The sequence below is a fragment of the Lepisma saccharinum genome, chromosome 25 (assembly GCF_977018435.1).
Source record: "Lepisma saccharinum chromosome 25, izLepSacc3.1, whole genome shotgun sequence".
Lineage (NCBI taxonomy): Eukaryota > Metazoa > Arthropoda > Insecta > Zygentoma > Lepismatidae > Lepisma > Lepisma saccharinum.
In genome coordinates, this window is record NC_139253.1 from 41,178,535 (window position 1) to 41,194,348 (window position 15,814).

A 15,814-nucleotide genomic window follows, 5' to 3' on the forward strand; every position below is an offset into this window, starting at 1 on the left:
TCCCAGCGCACGAGGTACGCCAAGGGTATCGGTCTTCAGAGGCAGATGGAAGCAATACCAAAAGACGTTGTCCGCAAGAGGAGGAATGTCCTTGCGGAAAGGTGCGTATTCACGACACGAGAGACTCCACGAGGACTGCGCATCGGCAACAGAAGCACTCTAGACTTGCTGCAACTCCGATTCACGTGAACGGCAAGTCCCGTTATGCGTACGGTGTTACCTCCAGGTTGCTGGCCGCTGCGACGGTGAAACGCTCTGGCGAGGAGGAGAGGTGTTGTGGATGCTCCAGTTGTGGCAATCCCCCTCAGCCTTGGGACGAACCAGTAAGAGTCCAGGGTCAATATTTGACGGCAAGTAGGAGACCAGAGTTCTTGCTCGAGGTGGGGGAAGAGCAAGATTCTTACCACCCCTCCTCCCACTTTTCCACTCTATGGAACGGGAGATGTGTGTCAGAGCTGGGCGAGTTACATCACAGCTGAAATTCCCATTCTTCTGCTCTCACTCTCACTTCCCTGAAGGCAAAACCGATCCCCCCTCCCCTCTGCAAGTCGCCACCCACCCCTTTTCCTTTTCTTTCTGAACCATCACCCATGTTCTTGGCCAAACTTTTAATTTTCAATACACCACGGACCTATAAAAGGCCAAGGGGCCACCGAGTGTATAGCACAGTTGCATCTTGTCGTTGTCCATAAACACAACCATGGCGTTGTCACTGAAGGTGCGTTTGTTTTTAGTTTGTTTGTTGTGATACAAGCTATTCGTGCATTGCGAATTGGATACTGTCTCGCTTCGGACGTGGTATCGAGGTTCGAAGCCAGGAACTCGCAATGAAATTGTGAAAAGTTTGTGAATGCTCCGGTTGTGTTTACAAGTGTTGCTAGTTTGCCAAGGATTTTTGCAAGTGCTCACAGTATACATTCTCTATGGAGTGTATTTATAGTGCGTTGCGTTCTACGGAACAACCACGCCAAGTTCCGAAGGAAGGAATATATTAAATAATGGTTTCGATATTTGTAAAGAATGTTTTATATTCGAATACAGTATAAAAGGCAGGCCATTAAGTGAACTGTCGGTGTAAATATTAACTAGTTAGGCTTTTTAAATCATTTCAACTATGAAAAATATGGCACACAAATTTGTAAATATGAGCAAATTCTCTACTAAACGCTTTCATTGAAATTACGTTGCACAAAGCATAAAAATATTTTAAATTGAAAACAAAGTCGCAGCATTTTCACAAAACCTATTATAGTCTATTAAAGGTTTTAAATAAATTCTTATTGTTATTATGGACAATAATAGACTAAAATTGTGTAAATACTGTTATAGTGCAATTATAATTCTAAGAATTATTTTTTAAATAACTTAAATATTTTATTCTTCTAAAACACTTACACACGTGTGAATAGTTTAAAAAGTAATTTGAAATTTTACAAAGTTATCCAAAAAGTGAGGAAATTTATGTGATCAGTAGTTTGAAATATTACAATTGGTAATTTGAAATTTTACGATGTCGGTCTTCTGAATAAATGATCAAAATTTAAATTAAATTTGAAATTCTGCGATTGGTTGTTTTTCTCATAACTCGAAAGAATGAATTAGAAGTTTCAGTGAGTAATATCTTAGAGTTAACATAAAATTGTTAATATTGCCGAAGATAATTTATTATTCAATCAATGTTGGTATTCGTTTTTTAAGTAAAGGAGACTATCATGTTATGGTTAAAGGATTTTAATTAATAATTTGTTCATTAAAGAATTACAATATTAGAGCTTAACTTAATGGTTCTCGAAAATATTACATTACTTCTTTCCAATTAAATCTAGGATATAGTTTATATAATTTTTATTTTATAATCATTTCAGGGAATTGTAATACTGGTGACCTTTGCTGTTATTGCAAAAGCAGAACCACCTCCACCAGGACCCCAGAACTCCTACCTACCTCCACAGCAAGGCTACAACTACAACAGACCAAATGTACCCTTCCCATCCACACCCTCAAGGCAACCATCGCCTTCATACAGCCCACCACCTCCCTCATACAGCACCCCAAGACCTCCACCACAATCTTACTCACCCTCTTCCAGACCTCCATCCCCTTCATATGGCCCACCATCACCCTCGTACAGCACCCCGGCTCCAAGACCAACCCAGACGTACAGACCGACCCAATCGTACAGACCAACTCCAGCTCCATCCTACGGACCACCACCATCCTCTGGCTTTGGTAATAGTCTTGGTCCTGGCTATGGCACCACCAGGCCACCAACCAGGCCACCACCACCACCACCAACTTATGGCGGGCAGGGAACGGCTCCACAGGGCTCTCAACACGGGCACGACGTAAGTACATAAGCAAGAAATATTTCGGCTATAACATTGAAGATTTGCCATCTTTGCAATGTAAGTCAGCTCTAATTAGTATTTCAATTACCAGTAGTTCTTCCTTTAAACGCTTTCATTGAACGATAATCAAGATGGAATTGGGCAAAAATATTATGCTTGGAACTGTATCTTGTAACTCCAGAGTCAATCTTTTTTATCTTCTTCCGTACCTTAAATCTTTTACATGTTTCCCCAACTAAGTTTCCTATTCATAGAACTAACAAAATATTACACGTTTATGAGTGGAAAATTTGATTTAGTAGTCGAGTCCAGAACCCTGTCATATTACAGAAGTGTTCTTCAACTGGCCTATCAAACATTATCCTAGTAAGTACAAAGTGGACTTACACCAAACTTTACAGGAATGATTCGCAACTAAAGTACATATACCATATGAATAAAAATACTACACGTGGCATCCATTGCACGTGGTAATTGAAGGAACAAAAGGTGGTTTCGCGTAGGAATTTTGAAGCACTCATTCTTTGTTGGAAAAATTATCTCATCTGTGAAAATCCGTTTCTTTCAAATTAACACTATCCCCCATAAGTGTAAGTACATTTCGCATCTAATTAGAATTTTATATTAAACAGAAATTCATTATTTTTTTTAAAGATTGGGCTGTAATCATGCAGATACATTAAATTATTATTTCATTTATATTTTGAACAATAAATAATTGGAAGAAATTGGGATCAATGAAAATATTATATTCATATATTGTGTTAAGAACGAGAGGGTCACGGGGGGTCATAAATTTGCCAGAGGCAATACGAGAATATAGTGGTATGTAACTTTTGTTCAGTAGATACAGTACATACACAAATCTTTCGTTTCAATAATTCGTTCTCACTGTGTGTTGACGAAAGATTCAGGATTCACATAGTAGAAATGCTTAATGAAAGAACACGAATTTGGAAAAAAAAAACAAAAGGGAGTTTTGAGAATAACTTGACGATAATAGTAACTATTTTTCTATTCGATTTCCTTAAATCATATCGATTTGATTTGATTCCCATTCACGTAACTTAACTAAAATTGTTATTTCACCAACCATCTCGGAACCTTCAGAGACTGACAACATTATTTTCCCTGGTTTTAGGATCTTAACAGCAACTTACATAAGTTTGCTTGTGCGTAGGAAATACGTGGCTGTTTCTTATATATTCGAATCCGATGAAACTTACTAGTGTATCATTTCTAGTATGTTGTGCCATGTTATCATTGAATAGCAAAATGTGTCGACACAAACATGTGCACTAACAATTCAAAATGATAATTCATTTTCAGTGAGTTATAGCTGCTTGTTTCTCTGCTAGACAGATATTCTCAGTTGAGCAATTCCCTTTGTAGTGAGTTTTATGTGTCTACCACTATTGCGCAGGAAGAAGTTCACTCCGATGCAATGGATTTTATGTCCGCTGTTGCGCAGGACCAACACTCTACGAATGAAGAGAGTTTTATGCAACGTTCACTATTGGCCAGGAGTGAATGCACTCCGATGCAGTGGGTTCCACTGGAGAGCAGAACCAAGTGCGCTACGATGCAACGGATGGTCAGCAACATTTGTTATTGCAGAATATTAAGTGTCTGATATCGAAATTCCGTCTCAGTTTGAACTTATACCATGATGAAAATGTTCAAGATAAGTTCAACCAAAGCAAATATCACAATATGGTTAAGTGTTAAAAGTTGTACAGGATTAACTTCACTTTAGGGAAATATCGATAAATCGTAAATAAATAACCTTACAGAATGCAATGTCATATAGTGCAATCAACAATCTACATCAACAACAGAAAAAAAAAATACTGCGAGCAAGATATGATGATACTACGAGTATATAATGTTTGGTATGATTTTTTCTAAACAAGTTTGTCTTAATTTCGTCGCACAATTTCGGGATAACATTTAAATCATGTTTAATCACCATATAAGACTGATTGAGCTCTATAATATTTTTTATATTCAGAACAAACATAGTGCCTGCCCGATGGCGCAGTGGTAGCGTCGTCGCCTTGTAATCAAGGGGTTCCGGGTTCGATTTCCCGTGGAGGTACATAATGGTTCGGATCCCACTTTAAACTGTAGGCCCAGTCCCGATTAGCCTTACTGTGCATAAAGTGGACTTAAAACAAATTCAATCAACCAGAACAAATATGAAACTTCATATCAACCGCAGCGGCCTTTCTGATGGATACTTTATTACAGTTAGATATAATAGCCATCTGGGTTCAATTTCATGAAAGGCTGTGCGTATTTGTTTTTTTGTGACCTGTGTTATATAAAATCATTACGGACAACTTAGTGATAAACAATGCAGCTACACAAAACTCTGTGGAGCTATCCATTTGACGGCCGAGTTCTCGTACACAGTTTTAGGTTAAGCATGAATCCCTGGCACCGGACGATACCGCATCAGCTAGAAGTGGCAATGAAAAGTTCTGCATTGTGTCGAGGAGTATAGGGGCGGTAATTTGGTACTTGTATAAAAAGTTCCTCTTATCTATTGCCCTCATTTTATCACACAGAAGCACATGAGTGTGTGTCCGGTGAACGAAAAATCTGCCCAATACCGGTTTTGATGGTTCGGGACGAACGCACGACCGGTTTTAATTTTCGGGGAGGCACTTTGGCCGTTCCGTTCACCTGTTCGTCTGTAGTGACTCAGACCTTGCCTTTTACAGTTGAAATGGAGTCCTTTATGTAGGATGCAAATAACGTTGATCTTTTTAGAATAGTTGGGTATGTTACTGAAAAAAGTAGCATGTTATAGTTATTTACTTTCAAAAGTAGCACTTTACCGTTACTTCGACAAAGAGAAAGGACATTTAACTCTTTACTCAAATATAACATCTGTTCTCAGTAGTACCTATTTTCACAAAGCATGTTTCGTCCAGGGAAAAAGTGCGAGCTTAGTTGATATTGCGTTTTATTATTTCAATTTTCTTTATATTTCTGTTCTTTTTCGTCTCTCTTTTACCAGCTGAGATAATCGCAACTATGAGAATAAATGATTAAATTTATGATGGGACAAACTAATTGAAACATTCCTGCCTGACCAGGGTTCGAATCTGGAACCTCCGGTTCCTTAACAAGTTATGCTGATCACTCAGCCACCGAAGCCTCTGTTCTATTCAAACAGAGCGCTACGTCGCCAGGGATCCTGGGTTCGAATCCCAGGCTGTGTATGGGTCTTCTTTGTGAGTGTCCCTTTATCATATCACCACTTATCCTTATCGTCATGATTATCCAAAAGTTGAAGAAAAGCGACGGTAAATAAAATATCAATCTATTCAGGCATGACAGTATGAATTATACAAAGCAATAAACACGGTATTATAACGAGATGCTGAATATTTATTCAAGCAATACAGTACCATTGTGCTCTAACATCTGTCATTCTATAAAAATAACAGTGTTTGAGTTTGTTTGAGCTCACTTTATGCACAGATAGGCAAATCGGGACTGGACCTACAGTTTAAGGTTGAATCCGAACCACTATGTGCCTCCACAGGCTACCAAACACTTGATCGTTAACACTACGCCATCGGGGAGGCCAATAATATTAAGATATTTTATACTTATAGCATCGGTAGTGTTTAACAAATTAGGAATAAAATCTAAGGATGGAATTCGAGGAAAACAAGAGTGAGAGTTTAGCAAAAATCGAGGGGAGGTAGGAAGTAATGACTGAATCCTGTCAGCTATAAAGCACAACTGTTCTTTGCGTGACATGCTTCTGCCCGCCTACATCCAGCACGATCAAAATTGAAAAATTACCTGTTTATGCAAAATAGCTCCTAGCAGCATTTTCTTTCAGTGAATTCATCCGTTCTGCTCCATATTTCTTTCGCTGCAACGTCTTCTACTTCCTGGAGGCCATAAGCTTGTCTTATAAAATGTTATTTTGATGCTCCAGGTTTATTCATTGCATAAACGATTTTATACAGGGGGGTGTAAAATGAAAACCACAATTTCCTCTTGTTTTTTATCTACTAAATTTCTTCACATGTGAGTGCACAAGTTTGCTCCATGTTAGCATACCCGCATTGCTCACATTGTATTTTCAAGTCTGAGTTAGTACTGTATACTTGAAGAAGAAGCTTTTCAATGCACGTTCAGTCAATTATGTGCGAGTTCGAAGATCTTTCCTCCTATCTATAGCCATTGTTGAACTTCAATCTCAATTTGTAAACTTACTGGTGTGGAAAGCATGTATAAAGATATTGAATTTTCATTTGTCGGAGAATTTCAATATAAGTTATAGGCTTCCGGAGGTAAAGGAAAATTTTCTTCACTTGTTCAAGGGCGTGGAGAAGGCGCCATCTTTAAAATGGCAGAAATTATGTTTTTTTTAACTAACTTGATCAGTGTTGCAGCCTTGAGGTTGTTTTTGATTTGATTTGGATTATTTTACATCGCTTATCTGCCACTTTTGGCCAATCGCAAAGATGAAGATGGGTTGAATGATGAAATTGAATATTATGAAATTGATGAAGGGACACTCACAAAGAACGCTCATTACCAGGCCTGGATTCGAACCCGATGTCGTAGCCGGCTTTGATAACCAATCTGTTACGTTGTTTTTCAATATTAGTTGATATCTCATACAGATTTGAGCTTATATATTCTCTTCTATAATTTTTATCGGACTTTTAGTTTTTTTATTCAACTCTCCTTCGTAGTTTTTCATTAAGAAGCAAGCATTTAACAAAATGCAATCAACCCATTTAGAATTTTAAAAATAAATTATATTTTCCGCTCTCATACTTTTATGTTATTTGCCTTTGTAGATATATTTTTTGTAAAATGGTGATGCAAAAAAGTAAGTATAAAATTGGAACTGGACCATTCAATACACGAAATAGGCTATTATTTTCAAAGATTACATATTTTAGTCTAACTCGCTCGCGTTTATGTACAACAATTTATTTGATCTTAGACGTATCACGAATACTTTTGTCGGACTGGATATATTTCTGTAAGGTGAGTATTTCTTAACTGGTCTTATTTAGCATAGCTTATTAGCACTTATGACTAATCGCAACAATGAGGATGACTAATAGTATTTATGAAACGAATTTTCAGAGAGGAACTCCTATGTCAATAAAGTAAGATTTATTTAGAATTTACGCAAATTGGGAGAGATCGAATGTAGAGGAATTCATGGTAAAGGCATGGCTTATATTGTGGTCGGTATTCAAGAGTACGAGAAAATAAAACTTTGAAAATTCTTTTCCTGCATTTTAGTGCTTCTTTGAAAAAGGGCTATAGGGATAAACAATGTGATGAAACAACTTTGATATATTTCTTGATTGTTTATTTGTTTAACAGAATGATGGTCGATAAAGTTTTTCACCAGTGTACGTAAATGAATATACATTACCTTATTGTTTATACAGGAATATCTTGAATATTTTGTTCAACTTCATCATTATTTTTCCTCCATTAACATAGTTGCATATATAAGTCGTTAAAGAACATATTGTGGTTCCTACTTCACTATCATAAAGAATACCCTTCTTGTCTTCGAATATGCTTAGAAAATTCAATCAATTTCGACAACCACTGTAGTCATGCTCCAATATACCTTTTAATTTAAGATTGTGATGCAAACAAATTATGTAAATATATTCGCTGATATCAAATGTCTTGTTTAAAATGTCTCTGCAGATATTGATTGATTGAATTGTGTTATTTTACGCGGATTTTCTGTCACTCTTGACTAATCGCAACGATGAGGATAAATAATGATATGATCAAATTGATGATAGGCCTCCCCGATGGCGCAATGGTAGCTTCTTCGCCTTGTAATAAAGGGGTCCTGGGTTCGATACCCGGTGGAGGTACATAGTGGTTCGGATCCCACTTTAAACTGTAGGTCCAGTCCCGATTAGCCTTACTGTGCATAAAGTCGACTTAAAACACCAAGTCAATCAATCAATCAATCAAATTGATGACGGGACAGTCACAAAGAACAGCAATGCCCTGGTCGGGATTCGAACTCGGGACCCCTAGCGCCATAGCGTGGTATGCTAACCACTCCACCACGGAGGCCGGCTCTCTGCAGATACTGCTTGAAAGTTAACTCCAAAATGAGAGTACAATTAAGAATTATTACATGAAAGAAAAACAATGCACGTGTTCCCCAGTAATTTAAATTGGCCTTTACAAGAGTTCCTTTTTCGGCACAGGAATGATCTTGTAACTCTGAAGCGTGGAAGGCCTTCATTTTGTTAAATAACGCCATTACTTCCCGTGGGTGAGCAAGATAAATGGAATGATTGCAATGATTAATGTCAGGAAGGCGCGAAACGCATGGGTATCTTGTGGTATATGCGTGAAGTTCTTCACGTTTGTGAAGAAAAAACAACAATAGCTAGTACTCCCGTCGCGGAAGAAGCTGTGACGAAATAGGCGTCATCCTGAGAGCATTTGGTGAAGAGCGTGCCATGCCGGTCCCAAAATCAACCCGCCTGCAGCTCCGTTGCACTTGCAAGAGTTCCAATCGTGTCAACACGGTAGTGACGTGTCATTTTGCGGAGAGAAAGTGAAACAAGAGTATTTGCAGTGAGAGGTTTGAGGAAGACAGGCTCGTATGTCCAAAAATATTGTGAGGTATATTTCATAACTACATAACCAGAGGAAACTTCCTGGGTGGAGATGATTGCAATGAACTATAAGTATGTTCCTGCTTCGTCCAAAAGAGTGAGATAAATGCGATACTGTGAATCATCATGTACGTTGAGAATACAAGGAAGTTAATCTCTTCTAAAGGAAAGCTACTAGACGCAAAGGGATACTGTTGCACTTTTGCTGTTATCATTTTTGTTTTAATTTTGTGCTCATGTCTCATAAGCTCTCACATTTCTTCAAAATTACTTCTGCGAGAACTCTTATGAAAATAGCTCACGTTTAGCATTGAAGATATTTGTGGAACAAAGGTCGTAAACACTTTCTCACAGTACGGCAGTTGCGTATATGGTATTTTAACAAATATTAACGTTCTAGATATAAGATTGGATTAAAATATTTAAAATAAACTGAATCATAGAATTATGAAGTACTTTATCATGTCTGCTAACAAATGAAGACAATTTGAGTGTGATGGCGTAGCTGAATGCTAGAAAAGCATTAACAAAAAAGTCCGTTTAACAATGTAGCAAATTTTGACTTCATTGGTCTGTGAAGCACATAGGGTGCAGATGCTAGTGACTTTTATTGGTGAAATGCCAAATTATATGCAATCACAAACATCTAAACCTTAATTCAATTAAAAACAATAATAATTTGCATATTAATTCATTTTGTTATTTACATGGGGTAGGACCACTTTTCGTGGAATGGTCCATATATGAATTAGATGTTTGATATAAATACTGCTATTTAAGTTAATGCTTCTGCACACATAAATTGCTTCTCCTGGCTTCTGAGTCGATAATTTTGACTACCACACTATCGGAGGGATAGGTTCAACCAAGTTTTCTTTTTTCATGAGTTCATTTTTAAGTCTACTTTGTGCACAAAAAGGCTAATCGAAACTGGACCTCCAATTGTAAGTAGGATCCGAAACAATATGCACCCTCCACCGGGTATCGAAACCGCCCCCTTTGATTACGACGCGACGACGTTACCACTTAGCCATCGGAAAGGCCCGCCAAGTTTTTGATTAAGCATGCACTGCCAGAGTATCTACTAGTGGAAAAGTGAAAGATAAGTGAACTACTGGCTAAAGGTCTAGTGTGACATTCCTAGATGGTTTTACAATTTTTAAAATTCAAATGCGGGTTCATATGATTCACTTACATTACTAAATTTACTAACTTCTTCTTTTGATTACAAAGACCATAATTCCTACTGGTAACTGAGATACTCCAGTTCACATTCGTGAGTTGTAGATACTACAACATCTACTATAGTAGATGCATACTTACAAGGACACCGTGCATATATGGACAAACCGAACCTGGATGTGCAACATAGTCATTCCAACAGGAATCTCAGTTCAATAGAAGGAAATAAACTGATAATGCAAGATAACAATTGACATATACCAACATGTATATTTAAAGAAATTTGAATGGATATCGAATTCTTAACAGCACAGCTTCCGACATATTTTTCTGACGACAAATTCGTTACGTAAAGTCACCTGAATCATACCATTGCCTCTTGTATGATATCTGGCCACTTCACATATTTCCGTCGCAACTAATAGCAAATTCTAACAGCATTACCGTCGCTTTTGCAGAGGAAAAATGCAGTAGGGTAGCTTATCTCATGATTTCAACCGTGGCACGTGCTTGAAATTTCATCGTAAGTCTTTTCGCTGGTGCCAATGAAGGTGTCAAACTGGTTTTACTTTTCTTTTGTTGCCGCATGCCGCAACCTTCCCCTTCAGCTTTCTTTCTGGAGGTCTTTGAACAGCATGTGCCACTGTGGAATATCAAGTGTAAGGTCACTACGAACGTTAGATCTCGATCCAATTGGTCCTTGACATTGCCTCAATGAGTCTGCAACTTCTGTTCCTCTTACTTGTTCTACTTTAAATGAATGCTGGTCATTTTTTTGCAAGATGTCGAACTGGTTTGGACGTTGGCAAGTACAGATATTTCCTATCTTTGCACTGGTGCTATACTTGCCCGGATGGCTGCACACGAAAAGATCCCAGAAAGGTTCTAGACAAATTCAACTACATAATCAGAATTCACGTAGAATTTATCTGTATTTTTCATGAAATAGTTACTACATTTGCTGTTATCTACGGAAGTAACAAGTTATATTCTTCGAGAAAAGACTTTCTCAAAACACAAGACTTAACATGGCATTTTTTAGCTGTAGATATAAACCTTAAGACTTGAAATGACTTCAACAGAACACATCACATGAATTATTCCAAACGTAATATCCAAATATTAATATTGAATAGGTGATATTTTTTGCCAAAGTTAATATAAAGTCAATTGTATGCCCGCGTAGGTCATTGAGAACTGGTTCTATGATTTGAAGAGAGGTTAGAACCACAACTGGACGCAACAAGGACTCGAACTCAAAACCCTGTAATTATTACGACTGAAGATACATACTATAAAATCGTGATGTAGAATTTCGATAGAAGATGATTTTTAGGATATTCTACCTAGGTATGTTACTTATGGAACAATAAATAACACATTTTGATTCACATACAAATTTAACCCACATCACTGGCTCTTTTATGGCAATTGATTTGTTACATGTTAATATTTCAATACCAGCTAAATAGAATAGTACTTTTATATTTATAATTTTACCAAGCTTCTTTCACGTTTTGAAATTAAAGTTATTCACCGTGGAGATGAAAATTAAGTCATTTTCTCATATTGCATGTTCACCGACCAGTGTATACAAACGTTTTGCTATAAATTTCAACGGTGAAGAATTGTATTGTCAATCAAAGTTATGGCTACGTGCAACTAATTTTAACGGTGAGATGAGCAACAGTTTTGAAAGTAGGTTCACACCATTATTGGAAAACAATTATAAGTTGCCATTGCATTTTACATGGAATTTCTCTCAGCCTTTTTCTAATTTGTATTTGCTCTTGTATATAATTAGTTTATATTACTTTTGTAGATAATTGACAATGACGAGAATGGAAATAAGATTTGAACACAGGATTAATGAGTTCACAGCACAAGTTAACTGCCAGTATCTATGTTGTAATATGCATTAAGAGATTGGGTTCATCATTCAGGAATGTCAACGAAATAATATTTCTTCTTGGTTGATATTTTAAGCGATTGAAAATATAACTATTCGTGTATGGTAACGTTACAGAGTCTAAATAACACAAAGCTTACTACTAATAAATTGCTTCTGCAGACAAGTATCATGGCAGACTTCCAAGATTTTAAATCTATATATGAGGGGTTCAGAGCGCAAGTTGCGTAACTCCATTCAAGACAGTTTTGAGAAAAAGGCATATTTGAATAACTTAGTATCATGTGTAGCTCTTGGAGCACAAGCATAGTGGTGCCTCTATGACTAAGAATTTGAAACTTATGATATACTTACTTCCAGCACTGAAATGTTGATACTTCAAAGTTCTAAGTTATACATGTAACTTAATTTTCAAGAAAAATGGAGTTATATCGTTTGTGCTCTGAACCCCTCATATATCTGTCCAAATCAGTAATGCCGCAGGTATTTTTATTCGAGTAGGTAAAGGGGTTAGGAGAAATATCAGATGACATTTTATTTGTTTCGTTTCTCCAAGAACATTGTATATTATGTATAAACACTCAACGAAGTAGTTGTATTATCTGTGAGAGTTATCTGAAAAGTAACCTTGTAAATTGTTTGTGAGAGTGTAATAAAAATATCCCTCAGTGGGCGTACGGTCCTCGTGTATATATTTACTGAATATAATTGCTATATATTTAAAAAAGGGGAAAAAAAGGAATATTACGAGTAAACAATAGTGGCCTTCACTCGAAGTCAAGGAAAGATACACTTACGAGCATAACGACTTAAGTTGTAATTAAATAAATGAGATAACTAAATAGCTCTCCACCGTGGGTGGAAAATTGTGAAATAGTTGCCGGAAGAGAAGCCATTGTTTCTTGTATTTTATGTTCTCAGAGTTAAACGCCGCTTGCACACACGCACGCGCGGTTGCGTGTTGTGATATAATGCAAGGTATCCGGAAATGAATTAAAGTTGAACAGCTTTGCTTGTGCTTCTTTCAAGCTTTGTGAGCATGGAGTACATGTTAATCTTAATGAAAGGATTGAAAATTACAGAGACTATAAAATTATAAATCAGTGTGCTGTCTTCATTCAGTGTCTTGAATCTCAAAGTATCGTTTAAAAATGTGAGACATAAAAGGAAGGCTGTAAACTCGATTACCAACAATATCTGACAATGTTTTGCGGTTGGAGGGAGTGAAACAAATATAAATAGAAGAAAAGTATGTAATACAATTAATGCGAAAGTAACATACTTGTATTCTTGTATCGCCCTCTCCAGCACCAAAACATTGATTTACGATGTCATATATTGTCGGTATTTGAGTTTCCAGCCTTCCTTTAAATATCGCACAAAGTATATTTCACGATACTATGAGATTCGAAACACTGAATCTGAAGGACATGTCCTTACAAACTAATCAATTGTAGGGTGGTTTGTATTGTAATTTATCTATAATTCTTCAAAATGTAGCATATTTTAGTCAAGTCATCTAAAACTCGGAATTTCATACTTCTATATCGGTTGATACTTTGAATGGTTTGTGTATTTCTGGATAGGCTGTTAATATTAAATTCATAGAAATAACAGTTCTTTTAATGGTAATAAAGGAACGCAATACTGTGAAATGGTTTAAATAAACAATACAAGATAGAGATGCTGCAATGAAAGAGAGATAGACAAACATAACTTTCAATGTAATATATATTATAATGTAGAAATATAGTACATTGCTTGCTTCTCTATAATTATTATTACTGTAGACTGCTTTATAAAATATGGAGATTTGAATAGTAATATCTAAAATATTATGTTCCGATTCTGTGACATGAGAAAATGTCATATTTTTCACTAACTTGAGTAATAAGTTCGTATATTAAAAGATAAGATTTTCAGCATTAACAATGAATTGAAATCAAATAAAGAAAAATCGTAATAGATAGATCAATATTGGCATCGAAATGCGCTGTCAAGAGGTACAAGAGGTAGATAAAACTGTCAGCACGATATCCATCAGTTTCAATATCATTCAATCATAACAATCTCTCACAGCATGGAAAAGAAGTGGTCACAAACAAGGAACTATGGGTAAAATCTTAGCGGCAACAACGGAAACAGAATGTACCCTGATCTTGCGCAATTTTGTAACACTATTTATTTCCCGAACACCGTGTCTTCCATCGTCTTATCGCCATAAAAGTAATAATTGAACTCGTGAGGGAAATTCTTTTTGCACAGCGTAGAAAGCCGATTGCTTCATCCTTTTCTTTTATTCTTGCAGCATGCCCACGAACCCGGAATGCCATTTGACTTTGGCTATGCCGTGAAAGACGATTACTACGGCACAGACTACTCACACCAAGCTGTCAGCGATGGAAATGTGGTTACCGGGGAATACAAGGTCCTCCTTCCTGATGGTAGGTTACAGATTGTCCGCTACACGGCTGATTGGCAGAACGGATTTAACGCCGACGTGTCTTACCAAGGAGAAGCCAGATACCCAGATGCTACCAATCAAGTGAATTCTTACGGTCCACCAAGCAGTGGTCCTTATTAAAAGGTCTCGTTAAGAAGAATCTACTACGAATATGTTGCTGTGCGACTGTATAAAACAAAGAACTCTTTTTTATGCAATGAAAGTTCAATTTTCTGTTTTTTTTAAAGAAACAAATGTAAAAAAAGAGAAAGCGTGAAGGTGAATATTTTTGTACAAAACCAGACCTCGATATGGCGCCGTAACACACGCGTGTGCAGTTATGTAATTTTATTATATTGTGTATAAAATGATAATATTTTAAACGCATTAAATGTGGTTATTATTATTATATCTCAAAATGTTGGCGTCTCCTTACTTTGAGTTCCCATCCCAGCAAAAATGTTACCCCTCCTTGGTACAATTCGGTATTCCTTACATTACCCATGTACATGATTGAATAATTAGAATGGTATTTCCAGAACCATCATCGGTCAATTGAATATTAATGTACATTAGCACATAAAGGGAAATGTTAACAAAATGTTATCCAACGATTAAAACCTAAATGATATATTTTGTACGAATGAAGAAAGAAATGGATCTGTTTGAAACATCCTGTTTGGTAAGCTGAATGTGTTAAATTTGAAAAAATACACTTTTGGATTACGCTTTGCTAAAACTTAGGAAAGTTAAAACTTGAATTTCAATGTATAAATTGTCCAGATACATATACAATTCTCACCCTTCTTGTACAGTGGGATCCATGAGTATTACCGTGCAAATTGTCCATGACTATTTTCATTAATTTTTCTCTTACATCCTATGCGTTTTTAAGGGATGGATTTTTATGTATGCTGGTACAGAAATTGTCAAAAGTTTGTTTTGAGCTTCCTTTTACTTCTTTAAGCTCTTACTGGGTCAAATAAAGTGCACGAATATGGTGATGGACAATTTGCACTGTAATACTCAAGGATCCCACTGTACGTACAACTCATCTGTACCATATAGCAGAGTTTTCGCAATACATGGTAACAACAATTTGTATGGAATATCAACCTTGTAAGTAAAATATCTTGTTAATTTGCAATCATTACATTTCAGAAATATTTTTCCCAATCCTTAAATAATGCAGATAATGAAATAGTAAGTGATCTTTTAGCTTTTCATAAAAAGGAGACAATTTAAAGAAAGCTTTTATAAAAATAAAATACATTAATAC

The 15,814-nt window shown here is 36.4% G+C and overlaps 1 protein-coding gene across 1 annotated transcript; it reads left to right on the forward strand.

Annotated features, from left to right (window-relative positions):
- The first annotated feature begins 605 nt into the window (after window positions 1-605).
- LOC145978969 (uncharacterized) lies at window positions 606-14,959 on the forward strand. Its single transcript, XM_083112008.1, has 3 exons — window positions 606-718; window positions 1,866-2,345; window positions 14,401-14,959. The coding sequence occupies exons 1-3, from the start codon at window positions 701-703 to the stop codon at window positions 14,674-14,676; spliced, it is 774 nt and encodes a 257-aa protein (XP_082968134.1). The 5' UTR covers window positions 606-700; the 3' UTR covers window positions 14,677-14,959.
- Window positions 14,960-15,814: the final 855 nt, after the last annotated feature.